We start from the raw sequence: 15,200 nt of genomic DNA on the forward strand, positions 1-15,200 counted from the left end.
GATTCATTCTCAGCCTGGGGCCCTCCCTAACTTACCCAAGTGATTAATGTTCAGGACCCCCAATACTAGATGGGCCACAACTAATTGACACATAGACCACACCAAAGATGTTTCTGAGACCATCTGATTCATCATGATTCATTTCAGAGCTTTTAAAGAGTCCATCAGGATTCATTTTCATCAGCCTGGGACCCTGGTAACTAAAAAGGTGTCAATGGACCGATTTTGGATTGGACTTCATTCAAATCAAAATTAATTTAAACGTATTAGATTGATCAACAAGGCATATTGAATTATATTAGTTTAGATTTAGTATTTATTAGATTGAATTGAACCCGGTCCATATTGTGATGAATTTATATTAGATTGGGTTGGAGCGAATCAATATCCGATCCATTCATAAAAGATAAAAATATAGGGATCAATAGATCAGGTTTGGATTAGAATCCATCTAAATTAAAACAAATTTAGACAAATTAAACGATCCAAAATATTGAATTAAATTCGGTCTAAAACATTCTAAAATATTCCCTGGATTGAATTGGGCATTATCCATTAGTAATGGACTCCCATTATACCGGATCCATTGGACCAAATCCAGTCCAATTGACACCCCTACAGTGGTAATTTACCAAGTGACAACTGCAAATCAGGACCCACCAACAACACATAACAAGTTAAATGTTAATAATTAAGCTGATTTTGGCATGGGACCCATTGAATGAATGGTGGGTCTTGATTATCAGTACAAATCAATCCCCCACATAATGGCCCCTCTCAATGTATCGTTGTTCATGATGACATCATCATATTTTATATTACCATTGTTTTAAATTACTTATCCTGATCTAAGTGGGACCCATCACCCATATCAACAAACCCCTAAATCTCTTTTCTGATGTTGGTGATAATGAGAAGTAGTATAGAATTCTTTCATTGGTTTCTTACGTTTATCTATAATTAGTGGATTTCTTACGTTAACCATGACATGCATGTTGCAAGCTTTCTCCCTTGGTTAGGTAATCTGTGAAAGCCACTCAAGACTAGACAGCGGTTCATGGGTTTCTTTTCTTTTCTTTTATAAATAGACTCTGGCTAGCTATAGCTCTTCTCCTCTCTTGAGAGACATTTGGGTGTGAAGATGTCAGCAGGGCTTCGCATCGACTCTTCCGACTACAGAACCGAGCTTCTGTCTCCGACTCCGGCGGGAGAAACAGTGTATATAGAGCCACCGTGGCGACTCAACCTCGAAGAGTTTCGGCTGCCGGAACAGCGGACAGATCCTCAACTGGGTTTTGCAGTTATTCTAAAGACTCTAGGTAAAGATCAATGCCGCCGGCCGGCCATCATCTTGCTCGATTAATATCATTTTCATTTGCTTGAGAATTGAAAATTAGTGGGAATTCACGTATTTTTATATGTCAGGCAAGCAAGGCAAGGTTGCAAAGTATTACAAGAGGCAGGAGAATCTTGTCAAAGGATTCAACGAAATGGAAACCGTCACTGAGTTGGGTTTGCCTGGAAGTCTAACAGAGGTTGGTTTGTTCTCTATCTATCTCTAGTTTGTTTGATTGATTTTGGGCTGATCGTTGACGTTTGTTTATGCATGGCTTTTAATTTCTTTCTCTTGATTCACTTATATATAGAGAGAGAGCATTAACTGTGTTACAGGATCAGAGGGAGCAGCTTGCGAGGAGCGAGAGGATGGCTGTTCTTGCATCAAACGTAGCAAACATTGTGCTTTTTATAGCAAAAGTGTATGCTTCTATAGAGAGCAGATCCTTGGCGGTGATAGCATCAACTTTGGATTCTCTCATGGATCTGTTATCTGGGTTTATACTTTGGTTCACTGATCATGCCATGAGAAAGCCAAACCAATATCGTTACCCAATTGGCAAGAAACGGATGCAACCAGTGGTCAGTCTTCCCATAATTGAAAATTACTGTGTTAATTAGCTTTACACTTTTCGCTTTTCCATATATGGCTGCTGAAATAATATAAAATTAGTAGTTTGTAGTGATGTGTTTATAATTAAAATTATCAGCTAATAATCGTGAATCAAATAGAGATTAATGGTTGCCACCACCCACCTACTCAGTACCTACTCACACAAGATAAGGAAAAGAAATGGGAATGTTGGGGTATGTTTGGTTAATTTCTGCTCCAAAGAATCAATATTTAAAGAGTGATAATTAGGTATTCATCCCCCCAAAAAATAACTAGCTAGTTCACTTCTGGCCAGCAGCAAAATTAAAGCTAATTGATTGTTAGAATCACAAATTTCATCTGATTGATTCTCTGAAAGCATGTCAGATTAAATGCAGCCCATGGCCCAATTCAGGTGCAAACCAAAGGGATTGAATTGAACTTGATGCACTTTCAAGTATTAAAATCATTACTCAAAACTCAAATTTTAGGGCATTTACTATGTGTTTGGTATAGTTTTAGTTTATTCACTGAAAAAGGAATTATGAAAGTAAATCAGTGAATAAACATCCCCCAACGGCATGCACATAAATCAAAGTTTATTTTTATAAGTTTTTATACATATGAATCAGCATGATGGGCTTAATGCTGAAATAACACACTGACACCTATGTGGCAACGTTTATTGAATAAAACGCCCAAAATTCCAAACAATGCCCTAATTAATACATAGGCTAAGCCCAAGCCTTGACCAATGCCAATGGTTGTCTATTAATTAGCTGATGGAGGCCATGGTTGGGTTCAAGTTCAACAGTTCAGAAACACATAACCCATTTCCAGTCTGGCCAACTAATTAAACAACCTTGCTCCATGCATATATTATATTCATTACCATAAATTTAAGGAGAGAGAAGGGTTTTTATCAACAAGAATGAAAATTTATATGAACATTAAGAGATAAACAATTAAGTAGAAATTTTGAATCACTTGGTATATATAAATCTCTTTCCCTTCTTTCTTATGCTCAAGTAACTCAAATTTATAGACTTCTATTTGCAGGGCATCATTGTTTTCGCTTCAGTGATGGCAACTCTGGGACTGCAGATATTGTTGGAGTCTGCTAGGGAACTGGTCGCCGAGGTAATTTATCAATTATTTTCTATTTATTCATTAGTTCAGTGATGAGCACCATGCCATTTGCACTTCAAAGCTCAAAACCATCTATCTGTATATAGGGGTGTCAATTGGATTGGATTTGGTTCAATCCGATCCAGTCCAATGTGAGTATATTATAAATGGACTAGGTTCAATCCAATCGAATAAATATTTTGGATCGGTCCAATTCAGTGCCTGGACCATTCAATCCATTGAAATTCATTTTGATTTACATTGGTTTCAACTCAAACTCGGTCCATTGACACCTATTTTCTTATCTTATATAGATATTGGCTTAATCCAACCCAATCCAATATAAATTTATTACGGACAGACTAAGTCCAATCCAATCTAATAATAGACCGAATCGATCCAATCTAATATCTCTTATTGGTCCATCCAATCCGTCTAAATTGATTTTGAAGTAAACGGGGTGTAATTCAAAACAGATCCATTGACACTCTTATTTTGTATATATAACTAGCAGTTAATTAATTTGCGTATTCATCTCTCTACAGTCCCATCTGAAATTGGACGCCGAGAAGGAAAAGTGGATGATTGGAATAATGGTTTCTGTGACGGTAGTAAAATTTGTGTTGATGGTGTATTGTCGTCAGTTCCAGAACGAAATAATCAGAGCTTATGCTCAAGATCATTTCTTCGATGTGGTCACCAACGCAGTGGGTCTAGTAACAGCAGTTCTGGCCGTCCGTTACTACTGGTGGATTGATCCTACTGGAGCCATTCTAGTAAGCTCGTAACCTCAATATCAATTAATATTTGGGTAAATTCGAGATTAGTACGCTGGGTTAGTCACACTTTATTTAGTATCCCATCGAATTATAAAACATGTCATTGCATTACCTCAACTCTCCAAAACTGCCATTTTAGTCCAAGTAAAATTATTATATTAAAATGTCCTTTGCTGTCATAAACAAATAAATATGTTTATAGAACCAATGAAATATTGGTCTTTTGCATTACTAGTAGATGAGGAGCATGGAGTATCCTCCTACTTGGCTAGGGGTGGTCACGAGTCAAGTTTTTTTTGAACTATTCAAGTTCAAAAACTTGATTATATATACATACATACATATAAATATAAATATATGTATATATAACTAATTTTTATAATTTTTAATTTTTTATATGTATATTCTTTTATTTTTACAAAACATTTGGTTCACAATCGAGCTCGAAGTTACGAACTTTTGACTTATTAGGCCCGGCTCGAATCCACCCGTAGTGTCCGGTCAAGGAATTCTTGACCGGCTCCAAGGGATGACTCCAAGGGATAACTGTTTTCAAACATATTTTAAAGTTGAGTTACAGGATACTAATTATTCTGCAATATATTTAGCCTTAATATTTCTTCATGTTTCTCTTCTCAAACTAACTGATAATGGATGAGTGAGAGCTTTATGATCTGATTCAAACTAATAAAAATGCAGATAGCTTTATACACAATGAGCACATGGTCGAGGACGATTCTGGAGAATGTGCGGTCATTGATCGGAAGAACAGCTCCGCCGGACTACTTAGCAAAGCTGACATATCTGATATGGAACCACCATGAAGAGATCAAGCACATCGATACAGTAAGGGCCTACACATTTGGGTCTCACTACTTTGTAGAGGTAGACATAGTCTTGTCTGGGGACATGCTTCTGAGTCAGGCGCATAACATTGGAGAAACGCTCCAGGAGAAGCTGGAGCAACTCCCGGACGTAGAGAGAGCTTTTGTGCATGTAGATTTTGAGTTCACTCACAAGCCAGAGCATAAAATCAAGGTCTGATACTCTGATGATGATGAAGAAGATGTTGAGATTGTCTGGGCAGCTCTCATGATATCTCAAATGTCGATTAAAATAGCCATTTTTTCATGAATTTGGGCTGCAACTGAAAAAAAACTAATGGCCTTACAAAAGGAGGAAAATCTTGCATAAGATGAGTTACAGCTTATGAAGTAGTATATTTCAGGCTTTAATTTCTTGCATCAGATTTGTGTTTCTTTGGTTTCTTCTTTCTTTCTCTCTCTGGGTTGCATGTTTGTTACCAACATGTCAGAGAAGTATAATAAACACCAGGGCGTTAAAATTAAAAAAAAAAAAAATTAATGTCCACTCAACTCAATTTGTCTCTTGGATTTTTCGTTACAGTTACAGGCTCTGTTTGTGGTGCAAATGTATGCAAACCACGATTCTGTAATTTGTTTGTTTGTAGTGAAAATATATAATGAAATCAAAGCCTGTGATGTAGCCCCACCTTGAAGTAGATGAATACGGCAATAAATATGTAGGTGTTTGGCATCGGTTATGGGAATATCGCACCTTTTTTTGAGTAAAACAGTACCGGGTATGTGAATATTATTATCTAATGTCCAAGATGATGTTACATTGATGCTACATCATTGTATTACTGGCAGTAATGTATCATTTGGCATTGTTCCAAATCACATTTTCCCAATTTCCAAAGCAAGTGTGGTCTGGAGCAATGTTTTTTCCTGAAAAAATGATACCGAATAAGAGTATATTGTTTGAAGCACCACTTTCTCTGATGTGGTGCCTACATGACACCGTTTTCTCGGAAAATGGCATTGGTGCCAAACACCCACTATATTGTTATAATACTCGGTTTTGGCCTTGCGCTACTACACTGTCATAGCATAATTTTTGTGAAGGCGAAAGTCATATTTCATTCAATCTAAGAAATTTGTATGAATACAGAGAAGTAATAACAATACCAAGGAAGAAATTGCAAATACAATTCCTTAGAAAGAACGAAATAGACACAGCAGATAAAGGAGAAAAAAAAAAGAACTTCTGCAACCAACATAAGGTGAGGCAAAATCACCAAGAGAAGAAACAATTGAGCACATCTCCAACCACTGAAAGTGAGGGATAAAGATGGTAGCGCCTCGCAAAGGTAAAGATAGAGAGTCTGAAAAGGCATGAGAAGTGAAAAGCAACAACCACCAAGGAACTGCTACTGGCACAAAGAAATTGGAACCACCAGGAACCATAACCGCCGTAATGGTAACCACTGGAACTATAACCGCCAGAACTATGAATCACCCGGAACTATAACCACCCGGAAATGTAACTGTTAGAACTACAACCACCCGAAATCGTAAATGCTGGTGAAATATAGTCAAGAAATAGCCATCGACAGTAAAATCCAAAGTAGCGATGACAACCATCGCCCAACACCAAAATCATCAAGGAAGAGTCAGTCGTCTGTGCCAAAATCTCTACAAAAATAACGAAAAGAAAGGAGAAGAACAAGTGAGAGAATGAGAAATGGAACGGAGGAGAGAGAGGAGTGAGGGAAAGGGAGAAGAGCGGAGAAGAGAGGGAAGAAAAGACAAGGGAGAGGGGTAATTCCCCGATGGGAGTCTCCCCAAAATCAATCGATGATGGAAGAAGGACAACGGAGAGTGGATGATGAGAAGAAACCCGAGAAAACCCCGAGAAAGATACTCTCTCAAAACAAAGAGAGGGGAAATCTCTGGAAACCTAGAGAGTAGGGGTGTTCACGGGTCGGCTTGGGTCGGTTTAAGTCATTTTCTTCAACCGACCCGACTTAGTCGGTTTACTTATTGACTAAATCGAAACCGATTGACCCTAAAGCAAAACCGACCCAAACATGAAGGGTCGGTTTGGGTCGATTTATCGGTTTAGTCCGTTTTTATATATATTTTAAACTAAAATGTCTATTTCTAAATATCTATTTATATTTAATTTTATTTCTTTTTAGTTTTTATGCAAAATCAAAATATATATTTAAATCGATTAGTTTTTTATGCAAAACTAATTTTTTGTCAATATATATTTAAATTTATACAAAACTGAATTAAATATTGTACCATTGTATTATATTTGTATTGGTTTTACGTTTTTAGTTTTTGTCATAAATAACTAATTTTTTTCATAGTTAAAACAAAATACAAATAAGATATATCAACAATTAACATATAGGGTAGGGACTAATTAATAACTACTTAAACATATAGGATCGGTTCGGTTCGGTTTAGTTTCAATTTTCATATAAGAAAACTGAAACTGATCTGAGTTGTCGATTTATTTTCTCATACAAACTGAAACCAACCAATGATTTTGAAAAACCAACCATCCCAAGTTGAGTCGAGCCGATTTAGTCAGTTTGACATTTAATGTGAACACCCCTAGTAGAGAGGAAATCTCTCTGTCGTTGCACAATTGATTTCGTATGTATGAAAATGGGAGTATAAATTGTGTCTTTACAGCTAGAGCCGAAAACATACACACCCAGCTGAATTACCAATCATGGTTGGACACGCCAGTGTTCAATACAGCTGGGTCCCAAATGAGGCCCACAATGAGCACTGGTGTGTTCAACCGTGGCATTTTTCTCCTTTTTCAAATTTTGCTTCAAAATCTCCATTCCCATTTTAACAAATTTTTGAATTTTTCTATTATTTTAAAGCCACGTAATTAGAGCATTCACGTCTCACGTTTCCTCACCCCAACAACATCAAAGTCGTGAGAAGGTCTATGTTTTTGTGTAACTCGAAGGATGGAGATTTAGAGAGTTGCGACAAATCGTGGAATAGAGCAGAGAGTGTTTGTTGGAGGGAGATTCAAATTTACAAGAATCTCTCTCCTCCCTCTCTTGTCTTTTGTCCTTTCCTCTTCCCACTCTTGAATGACTCCATGTCCCACATTGCTTGGGAAAGGAGTGGGAGTGGAGCACATTTGTAGTTTTGCTCCCTCTATGGGTAGGGACCTATAGGAGGAGAGGACTATAGATATTCCATGCATATGAGGGGGAGTTGGGGGTGCTTTTCACATGCATGCACTGAGCCAGGCCGGGTCGGGTCATGGGCACGGGTGCATGCGATGCACCGAATCTTTTTGGTCTAACCGAATTACACCTTTTTTTTTAATTGAGTCTTTTCAATTTCGAACATGTGCACTATTCTGAAGAGTCTCCTGTTTGAAACGACACATCTATGTCCATTCGGATCTAAGAGCACTCTATAAGAAGAGTGCTGGCCAACCTAGTACATACACCATTTTTCGACATTCTTGTTTTCTCTGAGAAATTGGAGCATCAATCTTCTATGGTTTGCGGAGGTCTAGTAAGCAAGTGCACGCCTACCAATGGCCTGTGGGTTTTTTTATCTTGGCGATTGATTTGTGATAACCCGACTGCACCATAGGGGGGAAATACGATTTTAAGGAGAGTGACCAAGTGGCACAACTCAGCCCTCCATCTTCTTGCAATTTCCAGTTTCGAGTTCTTGCAACAACTTCACATCACTGCAACTTTGGTTTGGAAAGCGATTACCGATAAGTTCCACCTACTATCTTTACTGTTATTACAACATTCTTAAAATCGTTTTTATGGAACCTATTTCTACTAACCCCTTCATGAGGAACCGGATATTGTCAACACGATTTTTCTAAGATTGAACCCTTCAATGGAACCAATTACAAGCATTGGAGACAACGCCTGTTGTTTGCCTTAGAGCAATTAGGGGTAGCTTTTGCCTTAACCGAACCAAACCCACTAAACATGGAGGAACCAGCCCGTTCTGTTGTTGCAGAATACTGGACTACAGTCAACCACCTCTGCACCAACCATATCCTAAACTGTCTGTCCAATGAACTGTACAATGTTTATTCTTCCTACAATTATGCCATTAAAATCTGGAATGCATTGGACACTAAGTATGCTCTAGAAAATGTCGGAAACAAGAAATATGGCATTGCCAACTTCCTACACTTCACCATGAAATAAGACATGGATGTGTCTACCCAAATAGATGAGTTCCAGGTTCTTGTCGGTGAACTGGCAAAGGAAGGCATGGTACTGTCAGATGAATTCATTTCCGATTCTCTCATAGAGAAACTGCCACATACACTGAATGATTTCAATACCAGTATGAAACACAAGAGGAAGGACACTATTTTGGACCAAGTAGTGTTCCGAATTAAGATTGAAGAAAATAACAGAAAGAAAGATGAGGACCAGTTTTCCAAAACCAATCTGGTGGAGGAAAAGACTACCAAATTCAAAAAGAACTTGAATGTGAAAAATGATCAGAAATTCAAGAAACAACAAAAGAAAGGAAACTGCTATGTATGTGGCAAACCCGGACATTACAAGAAAGATTGCCAGTACCAAAAGAAGAATGACTTTAGGAAACCGAAAGTCAATTTGACTAAGGATGTTATCGCAGCCATGGTAACTGAGGTAAACTTAGTTGATAAGCCGAAGGAGTGGGTACTCAACACTGGTGATACCAAGCACATCTGTGGGGACCGTAATTCCTCCTATGAGTATACAACTCAGACTGAAGGAGAGCAAGTCTTCATGGGAAATTCACAAACTTCGAAGGTCATCGGCAAAGGAAAGGTGCTCCTGAAACTAACTTCAGGAAAAATTCTAATGATGAATGATGTGTTGCACATGCCTGAAACTAACTTCAAAGGTGCTCACATTTGAAGCAGACAATGCCGTGTTGACTAAAAATAATGTATTTATGGAAAAAGGATACAATGCAGGAGGATTATTTGTACTGAATGTTTTTGATATTATTATGAATAAAACTACTTCTTCTGCTGCTTATATTGTTAAATCTTTTGATATTTGGCATGCTAGACTATGACAGTGTAGTGTTCCTTATTTAAAACATTTATGTAAATTAGGAGTTTTAAATGTTCCTATTAATTTTACAAATGAAAAATGCCAAGTATGTGTAGAAGCAAAATTTACTAAGAAACCTCATAAAAATGTACAAAGAGAAACTCAATTGTTACAACTTATACACAGTGACCTAGAAGACCTTAAATGTCATGAAGCTAAAGGAGGAAAAATATACTATATAACATTTACAGATGACTTCTCTACATATGCAAAAGCAGTTGTACTTAGATCAAAAGATGAGGTTGATCAAACTTTCATAAACTACAAAACTAAAGTAGAAAATCAGTTAGGAAAGAAAATAAAAAGACTTAGAACAGATAGAGGCACTGAGTATGATGGACAAACCATTAGAAAATTCTTTGAAAAACTAGAATCATACATTAAACCACAGCTCCCTATCAACCTGAATCAAATGGAGTTGTAGAAAGACTAAACAAAATACTAAAAGAAATTATGAATGCAATGCTAATTAGTTCAAGTGCACCTCTAAATTTGTGGGGGGAAGATATCCTAACGGCTTGTCACCTATATGATAGAATACCACCTAAGAAGAAAGGAGAGATTCCCTTTGAACCTTGGCACAACAAAAAACCTAGTCTGAACTACCTAAAAGTTTGGGGCTTCCAAGCAAAGGTTGGAATACCTGACCCTAAGAGAAAGAAATTAAGACCGAAAACCTGTGACTGTGTGTTCATTGGCTATGCACAAAATAGTGCGGCTTATCGGTTCCTTGTAATTAAAACAATTGAAAATGTTGTTGAAAATAACACAATAATAAAATCTCGAGATGCAGAGTTCTTTGAGCACATCTTCCTTTGAAGAAAAGAAATATTATATAGGGAATCTTCTCAAAACCAAGTTAGAAACCAATAATAAGTGAATGCTCAAGGAATCAATAATTCACTTAGGCAATACCCAGACTTAATGAGAAGTAAAAGACAAAGAAGATAAACAAACTTGGGTGACGGAATGTTCACATTTCTGGTGGACAAGGACCTAGTAACCTATCAAGAAGCTATAACTTCACCTGATGCAGTTTTTTGGAAAAAATTCATAAAAAGTGAAATAGACTCTTTAGTCACTAATCACACTTGAGAACTTGTAGATCTCCCACCTGGAACTAAAGCACTAGATTGTAAGTGGATCTTTAAGAAAAAACTAAAACCAAATGGTACAATAAACAAATTCAAAGCCAGATTAGTTGCCAAGGGGTTTAGATAAAAGAAAGATGTAGACTTCTTTGACACCTACTCCTCAGTTGCAAGATTAACAACCATTAGGGTTTTGTTTGCTATAGCATCCAATTACAAACCGGTAGTTCATCAAATGGATGTGAAAACAACTTTCTTAAATGGGGAATTAGAGGAAGAAATTTACATTAGGCAACCTAAAGGCTTCATAATGCCAAGACAAAAAAAAATAAAGTATGTAAATTAAGTCTTTAGATGGCTTAAAACAAGGTCCGAAACAATGGCATGAAAAATTTGATAATGTGTTAGTAACTAATTGATATAGTAGAAATGATTCTGATAGATGTGTCTATACCAAATTTGAAAATAATATAGGAGTCATGATCTGTCTATATGTTGATGATATGCTAATAATGGGAAATAGTCTAGAGGTAGTAAAAGAAACAAAACGATTTCTAATGTCCAAATTTGATACCAAGGACTTGGGTGAGGCTGATGTAATTTGGGGGATTAAAGTCCATAAAGAACAAGGAAGCTTTATTCTCTCCCAATCACATTATGTAAAGAGTATTCTTAGGAAATTTGGACACTATAAATGTAAAGCGGTTAAAACACCTCTTGACTGTAGTATTCACTTAAGGAAACATGTAGGAGAACCTGCTTCACAAAAGGAGTATGCAAGTATAGTTGGATCTGTATCTTACTTAATGAACTGTACAAGACCAGACATAGCTATAGTTGTGGGAAAATTAAGTCAGCATACTCATAATCCTGAAAATGAACATTGGGAAGCTTTAGTAAGATTATTAAAATATTTAAAAGGAACCATAATTTTGATTTATATTAATCAGGTTTTCCTCCTATTTTAGAAGGCTTTACTGATGCGAATTGGATTTCATATTCAAAGGATAGTACTTCCACCAGTGGATATGTGTTTACTCTAGGTGGAGGAGAAGTATCATGGAAATCGGTAAAGCAGTCATGCAATACAAGTTCAACAATGGAGGCCAAGTTCATTGCACTAGAATTGGCGGGGTCCGAGGCAGAGTGGCTAAAGAACTTGCTGGCAGATATACCACTTTGGCCGCGGCCGGTTCCGTCCATATCTCTCCATTGTGATAGCCAAGTAGCAATAGCTAGAGCCAAGAACCAGACGTACAATGGCAAAAAAAGGCACATCTGCTTAAGGCATAACTTGGTAAGACAATACCTCAGCGAAGGTACAATCACTTTGGATTTTGTAAGGTCTGAAAAGAACCTTATAGATTCGTTAACCAAACACAAACTTCTAAAGTGGTTTATGAGGCATCGGTAGGAATGGGGCTGAAACCCATTACAAAGTCATTAGTGATGGACACCCAACCTATGTGAAAGGAGATCCCTGAAATTATATTGAGTGGGTAAAAATGAATCACTAGATGACTTGGGAAAGCACTATCATTTGTATCCCATTTCAGATGCCGATGTAAGATAGTGCTCACTACAGATTGAGGAGGTTGAGCATGAGGTTCTTAATCAGTTAGGAATAGTGTGAGCCGTGTACACTAATAATTGTCCTAACTTAGTGTAAAGTGTGGCCGCTTCTATGAGAGATCTAGGGCTGACTCTTTAAAACACTCATGATTCCAAAATGAGAACAAGGCCAAAATGTTCCAAAACAAAAGAATCACTAAAGAACTGGTGAATTGAGTTGGTTGGCTGGTTAGCTAGTTACAATAAGGAGGAAAGGTTGAAGGAGTCTGACTCCACCCGTACTCTGTAACATAGTTTGTCATACCTAAGTGTTGATTGAAGTTCAAAAGACATCACCATGAATACTTTTCTCACTGCGATGCTCAGACTGTTTAATCTTCTTGTAATTTTGAATCTTGTAGGGGATTGTTAGAGGGAGATTCAAATTTACAAGAATTTCTCTCCTCCCTCTCTTGTCTTTTGTCCTTTTCTCTTCCCACCCTTGAATGACTCCTTGTCCCACATTGCTTGGGAAAGGAGTGGGAGTGGAGTACATTTGTAGTTTTGCTCCCTCTATGGGTAAGGACCCATAGGAGGAGAGGACTATAGATATTCCATGCATGTGAGGGGGAGTTGGGGGTGCTTTTCACATGTGTGCACTGAGCCGGGCCGGGTCGGGTCACGCGTGCGGGTGTGGGTGCATGCGATGCACCAAATCTTTTTTGTCTAACTGAATTACACCTTTTTTTTAAATTGAGTCTTTTCAATTTCGAATTTAATTTCAAAATAAATTGTTTTCTTTTTTTGTGTCTCTTCTTCTTCCTTGTGTCTCTTCGAACAGGTGCACTATTCTGAAGAGTTTCCTGTTTGAAAGGACACATCTGTGTCCATTTGGATCTGAGAGCACTCTATAAGAAGAGTGTTGGCCGACCCAGTACATACACCATTTTTTGACATTCTTGTTTTCTCTAAGAAATTTGAGCATCAACCTTTTGTGGTTCACGGAGGTCTGGTAAGTGAGTGCATGCCTACCAGTTGCCTGTGGACTATTTTATCTTAGCGACCAGTTTGCGATCACCCGGCTGCACCATAGGGGGCAAATATGGTTTTAAGGAGAGTGACCAAGTGGCACGACTCAGCCCTCCATCTTCCTACAATTCCCAGTTTCGAGTTCCTGCAACAACTTCACATCACTGCAACTTCAGTTTGGAAAGCGATTATCGATAAGCTCCATCTGCTCTCTTTACTGTTATTACAACAGTGTTGCAGTTATAGAGAGTTGCAGCAGAAAGTGTTTCCAAGTAGAGAGTTACAGTTATAGAGTTTCGAAGCATAGAGTTTTGAACTAGATAGAATAGGGGCGGAGCACTCCAAACAGGGTAGTCTGGCGTCATTCTATGTCCCAGGTATGTAATTGTGTTCTTCCGACGTCATTAATTCCAGTATCATTCTGACGCCTTCCAGCGTCAAAAACCAAAGAAAAGGAAAAACAGGGACTCCGGTGTGAATAGATGAATGGTTTCTGTTTAATGACTGCCGTATAATGGTCGTTTTTCGGCGTGAATAAGGTTGTCGGCGTTATACTGGTGTGAATACAGGTTGCCGGAGTGAAAAGCCATTGTAGCAACTTGCAGATGAAGAAGGAATGTTTTCCGGATCGGATCTTGCATAACCGACCCGGGTTAAGAAGGAGGTTCTTTCTGCGGGTTTTCTTCTGGATATTCCGAACTGTATCTGACCTAGATCTCTTATTTATTTCAATATATTTTTTTAATTATTATGTAACTTATTAATCTTATTTGGTTGAATATATTAAAATGTTTAAATTAATATTTAATCAAATAATAACCCCTCAAACTATTTATGATGGAACTATTTTTCCCCAAATAACTATTTATTTTAAAAACTATTTAATAATTTAATCATTATTTTATAATTATTTGGGAAAATATTTACAATATATTATATTATTATTTCCTAAAATTAAATATTTATTCATTTAATAATTATTTACATAACATTCCACTTTTATTATTTAAATAATAATCCATTATTTAAATATTCTACCTCATTTATTTATTTTGGAAAATATTCTACTTAAAATAAAAATTAACGTTCTTGAAATAAAAATATTCAATCAAATAATATACCAGAAATTATTTCATAATTATTACCGAAATTAATTGTTTTGGTTGAACATTATTTTATTTGGTTATAATTTATTGGTTGAACATTATAGAAGAGTCAAATTTGTAAATTCTACCTAAACCCTCCAAAATGTTCAAACCAATATATCTTCAATGTAGCTAGACACCTTATCTTCGTTCGTTTGTTGGGAAGTTGTTTTGTTTACCTAGGGAAGTGTTACCTGAGTATACATTTACCTGTGTTCTGTTTTTCCAAAAACACCCCTAATTTTAATTTTTGTGTAGTAACAGAAGCATTTTAGTCCCACATATTTTGGCCAATTTTCCTCCATGGGTAAGTCATTTGTTCAAAGTAACCCAAAAATTTATTGAAGGAAATGTACATGTCCCAACGAAAGAACATGTGACCCTCCCCTCCCCTGCATAATACTATGTAGGAAGATGAGATGTTCTCCATGTGTGGCTGCAATGTTATGTGGGTAGATGAGGGCAAAAGATCCAGACCCTTGATAAAGAGTTCCAAGTCGGAAAATGGGTTTATCTCAAATTCCAACCATATCAACAAATGTCAATGGCATTGGAAAGAGATGCTGAATTCGCCCCTCAATACTATGGGCCTTTCCAAATTATCCAACGAGT

The 15,200-nt window shown here is 37.1% G+C and overlaps 1 protein-coding gene across 1 annotated transcript; it reads left to right on the forward strand.

The window, feature by feature from the left end:
* The first annotated feature begins 1,107 nt into the window (after nt 1-1,107).
* Nucleotides 1,108-5,356, forward strand: LOC104599699 (metal tolerance protein 10-like). Its single transcript, XM_010262334.3, has 6 exons — nt 1,108-1,319; nt 1,426-1,535; nt 1,672-1,917; nt 2,987-3,067; nt 3,601-3,831; nt 4,534-5,356. Exons 1-6 carry the CDS (start codon nt 1,142-1,144, stop codon nt 4,876-4,878), a joined length of 1,191 nt encoding a protein of 396 aa, XP_010260636.1. The 5' UTR covers nt 1,108-1,141; the 3' UTR covers nt 4,879-5,356.
* The last annotated feature ends 9,844 nt before the right edge of the window (nt 5,357-15,200 follow it).

Source organism: Nelumbo nucifera, chromosome 7 (genome assembly GCF_055504915.1).
Source record: "Nelumbo nucifera cultivar China Antique chromosome 7, China Antique-T2T, whole genome shotgun sequence".
In the NCBI taxonomy this organism is placed as follows: Eukaryota; Viridiplantae; Streptophyta; class Magnoliopsida; order Proteales; family Nelumbonaceae; genus Nelumbo; species Nelumbo nucifera.

Bases quoted from the DNA above. Each gene is read 5' to 3' on its own strand.
- LOC104599699 (XM_010262334.3), top strand. From the start codon at position 1,142: ATGTCAGCAGGGCTTCGCATCGACTCTTCCGACTACAGAACCGAGCTT. The intron at 1,320-1,425 runs GTAAAGATCAAT...TTTATATGTCAG, and splicing joins AGTTATTCTAAAGACTCTAG to GCAAGCAAGGCAAGGTTGCA. The intron at 1,918-2,986 runs GTCAGTCTTCCC...TTCTATTTGCAG, and splicing joins AGAAACGGATGCAACCAGTG to GGCATCATTGTTTTCGCTTC.